The sequence below is a fragment of the Podarcis erhardii genome, assembly GCF_964252035.2.
Source record: "Podarcis erhardii genome assembly, chromosome: 1".
NCBI classification, from domain to species: Eukaryota; Metazoa; Chordata; class Lepidosauria; order Squamata; family Lacertidae; genus Podarcis; species Podarcis erhardii.
Window position 1 is genome coordinate 85817093 of NC_138497.1, and position 10841 is coordinate 85827933.

General features: G+C 40.6%; 1 protein-coding gene and 1 long non-coding RNA gene across 2 annotated transcripts in view; one reads left to right on the forward strand and one right to left on the reverse strand.

Moving 5' to 3' along the window:
• Window positions 1–7949, forward strand: part of NUP160 (nucleoporin 160) — a 30482-nt gene extending 22533 nt beyond the window's left edge. The window contains exons 29-36 of the mRNA XM_081879297.1: window positions 892–952; window positions 2188–2298; window positions 2888–3011; window positions 3905–4006; window positions 4500–4641; window positions 5849–5974; window positions 6289–6393; window positions 7392–7949. Coding sequence (XP_081735423.1) covers window positions 892–952; window positions 2188–2298; window positions 2888–3011; window positions 3905–4006; window positions 4500–4641; window positions 5849–5974; window positions 6289–6393; window positions 7392–7478 — 858 coding nt within the window. The 3' untranslated portion in view covers window positions 7479–7949. The remainder of the gene's footprint in view (window positions 1–891; window positions 953–2187; window positions 2299–2887; window positions 3012–3904; window positions 4007–4499; window positions 4642–5848; window positions 5975–6288; window positions 6394–7391) is intronic.
• Window positions 3202–10754, reverse strand: LOC309351544. The gene is made up of 2 exons (XR_014160896.1): window positions 10073–10754; window positions 3202–3655 (listed from the first exon to the last, which is right to left on the reverse strand). It is a non-coding gene; the product is annotated as an uncharacterized lncRNA (long non-coding RNA).
• Window positions 10755–10841: the final 87 nt, after the last annotated feature.

The window sequence follows — 10841 nt, forward strand, 5'->3', positions numbered from 1 at the left end:
AACATAAATTGGTTTAACATAATGTGCAAACACAGCCAGTATGTCCACTGCTAGTTCTTGTGCTGGCGTCCCAATAACAAATAATTAGAAATAAAGTAGCTTGTCTTGTGCAGTGGAACCTTGGAAGCCGAACGCCTGTAAACTCGAATGTTTGGCTCCCGAACAATCGAAAACCAGAAGTTATTGTTCTTGTTTTTGAATGATTTTGGAAATTGAACGTCCGGCACGACTTCTGCAGCTTCTGATTGGCTGCAGGACGCTCCTGCACCCAATCAGAAGCCATGCCTTGGAAGTTGAACGTTTTGGAAGTTGAACAGACTTCCGGAACGGATTCCGTTCAACTTCCAAGGTACGTCTGCATTAGCATTTCATTGGATGTAGGCAAGTGGTTACACAGCTATTATAAATATTCATAGGGTTATATTCTATGTAGCATGCAACAAAATGTTCCATCAGCTCAAGGATTTCTCCTTGTGCAACTGAAATTAATCCCCCCATCGCCCTCCCCCACATGCCCCCTAGATCTGTTCTGAGGTTTCCCCAAACCTTCTAGAGCAGATATGGGGTCATGAAGAGAGGGGAATCACATTGCACTAGCACTAACCTTTGCACTAGCACAACTATTCTGCCCATAGTAATGTTCACTGAATAAAAATATGCAGAATAAGTAGATATGCAAGTTTGCTGCCTTTGCTTAATTGATTCCGGCTACAGAATTTGCCATTTTCTTGCAAGTCAAACTGAGGATGTCACTTTGCATGTTTCTGCACTGAAATCTTGGGAAACATAGACAGAATCCTGGTGGTGCTTAAACACTAGTGAAGATGTTGTTGTAGAGACTGAAGATTTGTATATCCAGTTGTTGAGAGTGCTTATCCTATCTCACACTAGTATGAACGTCCAGGAGCATCCCCCAAGAGAAGTCATGATGGAGAGTGTGCTGCTGCCCCAAGTGAGTCTTCTGCTGTTCCACTTTCTCAAATGCAGATAATTCCAAATGTCTACCCTTAAATTCCGATCAGCCAGCTTAATTTTTCTGACTTACTCGCTTTCCAGCTTATGTTTGGGTAGTTTTGATTCACGTTTGCAGGGCATTTGCCTTTAGTCTTGTTCCTTCCTGTCCTCCCATATCTCCCATACCCTCCCATGTCTACATATTTTTATCTGTGTTATGCTAGTTATCTGGGATGTCTCCTTGAGATGTGAGAGTCTGGTGCACTGGTTTCTTACCCACATAGCTCAGTATTTTGAATTGATCGCAATAACTGTGCAGTAGACAGTGTTGTCTGAGCTGTTGTTGGGGGCAGAGTAGGTATGAGCTATGAAAATACATCCACTATTCTGGAGGGCCAAATGGGCCAAAAGGGATTGGCAAGTTAAGAAGACTTCTGTATTTTCATTAGTGCTGAGGGGAACATTTTTCTCATCACTGCAGCACTACAGGAAGAAAGGATATGGGAACTTTACAGCCTATGATCTTAAAGGCATTTCTTAACACAGGAAGGCAGGGAAACATATGATAGTCTTTTGGGTCAGCCATGTGACCCTACATTCCTCCTCCAGTTCATTCCCTGTTTTCACTCTGGACTTAACCTTTTTCTTCCAGCTCCCTTCAGCCTCCTCTGGATGTAACTCTTAACTTTGGATCTGTGTGCATTATTCTTCTATTTCACAGCTGCCATTGGTGTTAGTTTTGGAATGCCTTCAGCATCTGTCTTATACTTTCATCTAACATAATTAAAGGAAGAGCCTTGGGTCACATGGCTGGCCCAAAAGACTATCATATGTTTCATTGCCTACTAGGGTTATTGGTGGATATAATCCAGCATATTTGATGTCTTGCCCTAGTTAGAACATTCATGGTAAGGGCCCAACATTCCTATTTATGATAATACCAAAGAAAATTCTGGTGTCCTTGTTCAAATAGGAAATCAGGATAAATATAAATATTAATTTGCAGATGACTTCAATACATCCAGCTAATCAGCTGCCCCCTTATAAAGTTAATGATTAGTGGGAAACCTTTTATGTGTAAAAAGTTGGGGTTGACTAAAAGAAAGCTGATATAGTAGCTGTTCATCATTCAAGAGCAGAATTTTGCCTTTTTATTGCCTGGTTTAACTTTAAATTCTCAATAGTAGACTCTTGAAGTTGCCACATTGTAAATAAATGATTATTTTGGTACAGCGGGAAGCCGGATTGAAATCTTGGAGCTGCAGGATTTGGAAAAAGAATGTGTGCTGGCTCGCATACGGCTAACTTTAGCACAACATGATTCAACAACAACTGCTATTACAGGTAAGCTCAGGAATTACGTTCATACTACTTGGCTTAATAACTGTACAGAGGGTGAGCAATTTAATCTCTGTGTGGGAGATCAGTAACCCACAAGAAATGTATTTCCACCTGCTCCTGTTGCTGTTTGTGAGATGTGGAATCCAATCTTAATTTGTGAAACACTCATTTACCATTATTATGCTGCTGCTACATTTGCAGCAAGAGGAGATTCTGTTAAATAGTGTTCTGTGATCTCATATCCACAGTAGGCATGGACTACTCAATTATGAGAGAGAGGGTGTGTGGCTTTGCATCTATAAGAACTGAATGCTGCAATTACTCTGTATACAATTGTGACAGATAGAGAGAGTTGTATTAAATAGAGCGCCAACGTTAAAGTTCCATAAGTGCCCCTTAATCTGTTCTGTGGGTTCACTCAGCACCGCAGAGCGGATTTGGGGGTGGCAGCACACGTGGGGGAGGAGAAGGGGAAATCCCCTTGTACTTGTGCTAATCCTTGTGCTAGTACAAAAAGTTATTTGAATATCGCCCACTTATATACATATGTGTGCGGTTGAGATGATGTAATTCTGTTATGTTATCTACCCAGGAAACTCATCCCCCAAGGAGCTGGTAACCCTGTTGGTGCAGGCTGGTCGTTTTGACACTGCCATTTCTCTCTGCCAGACCTACAACTTTCCCTTAACACCTGTGTTTGAGGGACTTACTTTCAAGTATGTAACATATTATTGGACTTAAGTACATAATGTGAGTAGTGAAATATCTATTGATGTTTTGGAAAAAGTATATTCGGATTTGAAAGTATGTACTTTTTAAGTGAAATCATACACTCTTGCTTTAAAACTATGTCTAAGCCCGAGTAATATGAGAATGTGATATGAAGTGGGAGTGATTATGGCAGCATTGAGTGTAGAGCATTTGATGTATTCTTGCTCATAAGCTTACATTTTGCCTTGGCCAACTCTCATTTGAGAGTCTCAAATATCCTTGGAACAAATTGCTGGGTAATCAAGCCCTGAAACTATTACCAATACACGTTTTCACTTTCACTTAAGCTTCTGTGGTTGGTTTGTACAACCTCTCAATCATTTCCTGTTCTGTTGATGTTACCATTTTCATAGGTATCAGTCTGATTTCAACTACCTTGGTAGCAACTAAACCAGTGACACTTGTGCTGGCGGCTAAAATTGTGGCAGGATGTTTTAAAGATGGGTGACAGTCACTGATACAGTCCTGAATAAGCAAAGATGTTCCATGAATAGTAGAAGCATTCAGTAAGCTCACTGATCTCCTTATCAAGCATAGCCAGGTGCATATGTAGGGTTCTAGAGCACAGCCATTACTTCAGCATCTGTAACTGAAGCAAAGAGCAATTGTAAGATGGAATGTTTGGAAAAGTAAGACCAGGGTTCCATTTCCTGCTCAGGTGAACTTGATTGTTTCTCAGCCAGAGAATCTAATAAAGTTGTTAGAACAAAGCAGGGATAACTCCATATGGGGTGGGTGGGAAGAATTCAATCAGTTTTTAAAAAAATAAATTTAAAAAGGGTTAGAATTACTATTGTACATACAGTATCTGAAGTGTACCTGGTTATTTGTATTCCAGATGTATTAACCTCCAGTTTGGAGGGGAAGCAGCATTAACAGAAGCATGGGATTGGCTAGCTGCAAATCAGTTGTCATCAGTCATCACAACCAAGGAGACCAGGTACTGTGATATATTTTGCAGGAAAAGAAAGCAAGTACTTTGTGGTCCAAGAAATCTGCATGGAAATAAATATTTCTTGCTAATAAAATACCAGAAATTGCACTTCAGGATTGTGGTTGTCCTGCTTCATTTAGTCCTCAACAAACCATCTTGAGGCAGCAGTCGTAAAGTGTTCATTCATGCTTTCTTTTTTGCTTTGTATATTTTGAAGGATGGTTTAAGTGCAAATGTTAAGGACATCCTGTAGTGGCTCTTGTACTTCAGATAAAACCACATGGCAACACTTTCTAGGGGTCCAGAAACTTTGGCTTAACTGAATTAAGAACAGAAGAAAACAAGTTCACATATAAAAAGTTGAGCAAGAGATTGTGGAAAGGGGATGTGTAGACTCCCCTGTGAACCATCAAAAGATTTGGGAATGGAGATTTTCACTGGCAGCCAGAAACATGCATGTATCCATCCATCTGTTAATGGTATTCCAATTGTGTTGCAGTGCAACAGATGAAGCATGGCGTCTTTTGTCCTCCTACCTGGACAGATATAAGTCTCAGAACTGTTCATACCATCGATGTGTAATCAACAAGTTGCTGTCTCATGGAGTGCCCTTGCCTAACTGGCTTATCAACAGTTACAAAGTAAATACCTGATCTGTGCACAATTAAGCTGGTGTTCAGTGGAGGATAAATGTACAATGCTGGCTCATTACTTCCTTGTTGATTGCTTAAAAAGTGTGATAAATGAGTTTCTGTGACACTTGTTTGCAGCTTGAGTAATTGTCAAATAATAGTAATTCAGGAGCTAAAATCTGCACTGTGGTGAGTAAATTGCATGTTCTTAATGTTGTAAATGGACGCGGGTGGAGCTGTGGTCCAAACCACTGAGCCTGGGCTTGCCGATCAGAAGGTTGGCGGTTAGAATCCCCGCGACAGGGTGAGCTCCTGTTGCTCAGTCCCAGCTCCTGCCAATCTAGCAGTTCAAAAGCACGCCAAAAAGTGCAAGTAGATAAATAGGTACCGCTCCAGCGGGAAGATAAACAGCATTTCTGTGCACTGCTCTGGTTTTGGTGTTCCGTTGCGCCAGAAGTGGCTTAGTCATGCTGGCCACATGACCTGGAAAAACTCTGCAGACAAATGCTGGCTCCCTTGGCCTGTAAAGCGAGATGAGCGCTGCAACCCTAGAGTCGTCTGCGACTGGACTTAACTGTCAGGGGTCCTTTACCTTTACTTTTTTAATGTTGTAAATGAAATAGGAACTTTGATGTTACAACTTGTGATTTTTGCATTTTACCTTATTTTTATTTTATAGCATTTTACTTTATTGTACACTGTTTTTATGCTCACAGGCTGTGAAGTGGTTTATGAATTTGTATAATAAAATAAATATCAACCAAACATTTCAGATGATAACAAAAGCCTCTGAGAGATCTGGCAGAACCAACAGCAACACACCCTGTCTAGTGTACCACCATGGTGCCCAAAGTCATTTCAACCCCAGTAAACAATTTGGATTTTTCATTTTAAGCCTTTGTTAAATAAAGGAAACAATTTGCAAATGTTTAAGGGGGTAGAAATTGGAAGCAACACAGGGATCTGAAAGACGGAAGCAAGCTAGCCATGGCCTTGAGTGCAAGAAATAAAAGAGTTGTTTTTCATCAGAACAAATCAGTCCAGAATTTTACAAAGAGTCTCTGCAATGGGTTATTTTTCAGTATGCTTTGTGTGTCTCATGTTGGGTTCTTATAAATCTCACCAGTAATGAGGGCTACCTGTCATCCACTAAGCTTCTTAAATATAAAAAGACTTTCCAGTAAGTGTCTGCTCAGTTTCATTTGTTTCTCTACAGATGGTAGATGCTGCTGAACTTCTCCGCCTCTATTTGAACTATGACCTCTTGGAAGAAGCTGTGGATTTGGTGCTGGAATATGTGGATGCCTTACTTGGGAAAGGACCTCATTACTTTGGCATTGAGGTACAATTGGGTATTCAGTTCATTCCACCATATATATTTTTTACAAATGAGAAAAAGTGATGGAATACACCTAGCTTGAAGAATTATGGAAAAACTAAGAAAAAAACAGGTTCACAGACAAGGAGTACTCCTGGGTGACCATGTTGCAGCCTAGAGACCTGGCCAAAGTGACTCATGCCCTAGTTACTCCAGACTGGAGTACCACTGTGTGCTGTATCCAGCTTCCCCACCTCTGCCATGTACAATGGTTTTACATTTTTTGCACTTGGGATGTTTCTCATTCAGCTATATTAAAGGTTTTATTTTCTTTTTAGTTCCCATTATCAGCTACAACTCCAATGGTTTGGCTTCCATATTCTGCAATTGACCAGCTTCTTCAAGTGCTAGGAGAAAATGCAACCAATCACCATAACACAGTGGTAAGTATGTGTGATGGAAAATAGAAATCAATGTGTCCAGTTCTATGGATTGTAATATCTTACTGTATCACTTTGAATGTATGTAACCTGGTGATGTTCACAAGGTGCTTTCAGCTGTGTGCTTGACCATATGCCTTTTGATCCTTGGCTTATTAAATATAACCCAGGGGGGTTGGGCTGACAGATTAGGTCCAGGGTGTGACTTCATGGTGTAATGGATGGTCCCTGCCATCATGAAAATGCTGTGGTGTGGATACTTCTCAAGAAACCAGGCCTGGACCCATTGCTTTGACTAGCTACCAAGCAGCTGCAAATGCACTCTTCTTAGAAAACGTGGTGGATAAGGTTAAAGTGGGGCAACTACAAGCTTTCTTGATACTGAATGTGTTTGATATTAATATATAGGATATGATTACAAATATTGTGCTTTGGTCAAGAGGCATATGAAGATTATTGTTGAACCAGAATGTGGTAAAATGTTTTCATATATAAATCAATTATATCTGTCTCCATGCCGTTTTGGTTACTGATTATTACAACAGTTTGTACACTCAGTCTCCTGAAAAAGGTATAAGAACCAGCATAGAGAAATGTCTATCCTCCAGCAAATTAAGTTTCACTTGGGAAAATGCAAAATACTATAATAAAACTTACCTGCTGCAGGTCCTCCCTCCCCCCACCCCAATTTCATGACTAAGGGAGTTTATAAAGCTTATGTGTATATCATGAGCTGGACCTCAATTCCATCTGCTGCCCTAATGCTTTCTGAAGGGAAGAGGTTGAAATCTGAACTATGTAATCAACTGCTGGGCGTCAGAAAATACTGCAGGAATCTTTAGCATTTTCTGTTGAAATTAAATTGCTATCAGCTGCTTTGGGAGTCAGTACAGGCTGCAAAATTTGGTATAAGGCAATAAAGGGCAGTTGTATCTCTTGCATGCTCAATCCCTCAACTATACCTATTAACAGAAAATGATTGTATTTCTGTTCCTTTCCAGCTATATCAGAAGGTGCATGACAAATTAGAGGTCTACCAAAACCAGGTTGATAAGGCAACTCGGGATCTTCTGTATCGTCGGAACTAGCAGGTGGACCTGGATTGTGTGACTTTACTTAATCACCTTGTGCCTGGTGGCCCTTCAGACAAAGCTACAAAGAAAGACTGTGCTAATGTGCATAACTGGCATGAAGTATGTGTGAAGCATTTGCTTTGCATGGATTGGCTGGAGTCATAGGGAACCCTGTGCGCTGCTGGTGGTGCTATTATTACAAATTCTATTTTTTCACAATGAACCAAACATTCCCTATCAGGGAATGATAGACTTTTAAAAATAAATATGTTGGGGACGCTGAATTAAATTTAAGCTTTTAAGCCTGTGCCGAACTGGGTGCTAATCATTTCCAGCAATGAAACCCTGGGTTGTACATTGCATGTTCCTACCACCTTTCTACTGAATTATTCCTTATACTGTACTATATATGGGAGCTAATGTTGGTCTTATTTATTGTGACAGTTTTTGAATTATCTTTAATAAAATGAAATCTTTGTTTAAAAATCCAGAGTTGTTTTTGACAATAGCTTATTGCAGTGCATCTTTCCATAGGGAAAGATGTTTTTTGAAGGAGACAAATAGAAAGTGTGATCTGATATTTCCATTGAAGGAGGAAATGGGAACAGATAATGATCAGTTATTTACTAGTTCTCATTCAAAGTTTCTATTCCTGACTGTACTGACAATTTTGTTCCAGTGGAAAATTTACTGAAGTAATGTCAATGCTTCATAATTGTGCAATATTTCTTTTGCAACTTTGAGTGTAAATGACATCATCAACAACACAAAAACTAAGTGCTAGCATTATCTGAGTTTCGAATGGTAAGATGCCATTTTATTGATGGTTGGTATGGGTTATGACCACATTCTGTCAAGTGACATTGAGACCAGTGTCCTGATCTGCAGGCCCAAAGGAGTGCCTGTGCAAGCGGATTGATGCAGGGATACCAAAGGAGGATGTAAAAAATGTGAAAATGGCCACTTCCAGTGCTTTATTAAAGAAAAGTGATCTTGCATCACAGCCAGCAGAGCCCTGCTGCTTTTACAGACTCTGAATGGGCGCCAAGCAGTTGTCATGACTTGTTTGCAAGGCGCTAATATGTTAAGAATTACATATACGCATACTTTTTGGAGAGGCGAACCATTGCTGGAGCTGCCTTGTCAATATGCTTGTCCAGCTCAGAAAACAAACAAAGCAGTTAGACCCCTGCGCAACTGAGATAGCATTTGAGCATAGATGTGGGCCTAATTTTCTAGCTGGTTTCTTACCAGTAAAAACTAGAATGGAATACGAAGTGTATAACATGAAGAACTGTTTTCAGACCAAGGGCTACATTACCCTGGGGCAAAGCTGTAGAGCAGGGGTGGATTACCTGTGCTCAGCTACACCTCCCATCAGCCCTAGCCAGTATACCTGAGGGACAGAGATGATGAGAGCTCAGCAACATCTGGAGGACACAAGGTTAACCACCCTGCTATAGAATGCCATGCTGCAGTAGTGGGTGAGGCTTGACACAATCATACATCCTTATCACAGAGCTATTTTCCATGGAAATAAAATATGTGTATTTAGGTCAATCACTGAAGTATCACCTTCCATTTTCTCCAAACGCTTTTTTTAAAAGTTTGTTACTTAAATAAAGTTTTTCCTTTATCTGTTCTGTTAATTGTGTAGCAATCCCAGCAAAAGAATGCATATGTCAATGCATAGTCTCAAACATCTAAATGCAATTGTATTTTTATCCTGAAAAGTAGCTAATTTTTACAAATGCAAACAGACAATGGCAATATCACTGAGCGCTGTAGAGGCTTAAGAGTTGGGCTGTGTTGCCTAGGTTCAACCCTCACCTCTCTCAAAAAAACCATGAGGCTCATTGGGTGACCTGGGCAGTCACTACTTCAATGAGAGGACAAAATGAGAGTGGTGGCATCCTCTATGCCGTCCTATGCTACTTGGAGAAAAGGAAGAATATAAATCAGAGTGGGAAGGAACATCTAGGCATTCAAACGTTGGGCTCCACCTCCCATCAGTCCCACCCTGTGTAAGTGACAGCCTCGGTTATAATATCCCAACATCTCCAGGTCCCATTGCTGACACTCAAGTATATATATTTCAAAGGGGTGATTCCTGTCCTGTTTTGAATCGCCATTGCCCATACCCTCTTGTTGTGCACTCAATTTCGCTCAATCTTGCATGTGACGAACCCTGAAAATGAAGTTCTAACTCTTTTTGACTGTTAAGCAACGTCCGGGGCTGTCACATGTTTTGTTGTTGTTTTTTGCTTTATTAACAATCTCTTAAATGACACATTTCATATAGCATATCTTGTATAACATATACATATACATATGTATTGTATATCTTCTTGAGTAAACATATATACAATCCGTGTAAGAAAAAAACATATACAAGTATTTTGTTTACTTACATAAATTAAATTGATTTGTATTTTTACTATCTTTTGTTGTCATATTTATTTATTAACATGAATTAAAGAAAGAAAAAAACAGAAAAAAAGAAAAAGGTGTAGTTGGACCTCCTATCCTAGCCGTATTCTATAATGAATATATCTATCATTATTGAGTTATTCTTTATATTCCTTCTACATTCTTACAACAGTTAGTACCTTTTGTCGCTAAGTCACATTATGCGTCCCATGAGGAGTGGGTGCATCCGGGGCTGCCTTGCAAGTTGCTGCTTTGGCGATCACTCGTAGCCAAGTAAGGTTGTCTTCCATAAACACAGTTTTAACAATGAGTCCGTAAGTGACTGTGGAGGCCAATCCTGGACCCACACATCCTTCCACAGTGGGGACATTGGTTTCCAGGCGGGAGTTGATCACGGTGTGGATTTGCCAAGCCTGCCTTCCTCTTAGCACGTTTCTCCCTTGTGTCCTGAGTTCGAGTGTCTTCAAAGCTCATGACACCTTTGGTAAAGGCTGTTCTCCAATTGGAGCGCTCGCAGGCCAGTGTTTCCCAATTGTTGGTCTTTATACTACATTTTAAAATATTTCTCTTATGACAGCCTTTCAACCTCTTCTGTTGACCACCAGCATTACGCTTTCCATTTTTAAGTTCGGATTAGAGTCATAGCTGTCAACCTTTCCTCTTTTTTTGCGGGAAATTCCCTTATTCCAGAGCCGTTTCCCGCTGCTATCCCGGATTGTTAGATATCCCGTAGACTGTCCCCGGGACAGGTGAGGCTGCTGATCCCTTATTTTCGAGGCTGCTGATCCCTCATTTTCAAATCTGAACGTTGACAGCTATGATTAGAGTAGTTGCTTTGGAAGAAGGATGCGCTAAGAAATGTCTCAGCGGCGAGCGCCGTCCGCGCGTTCGCGCGCCTGCCCTCGCTCGGGGCCCTTGTCAGGGAAACCGGCGCCGCGCCTGGCAGGC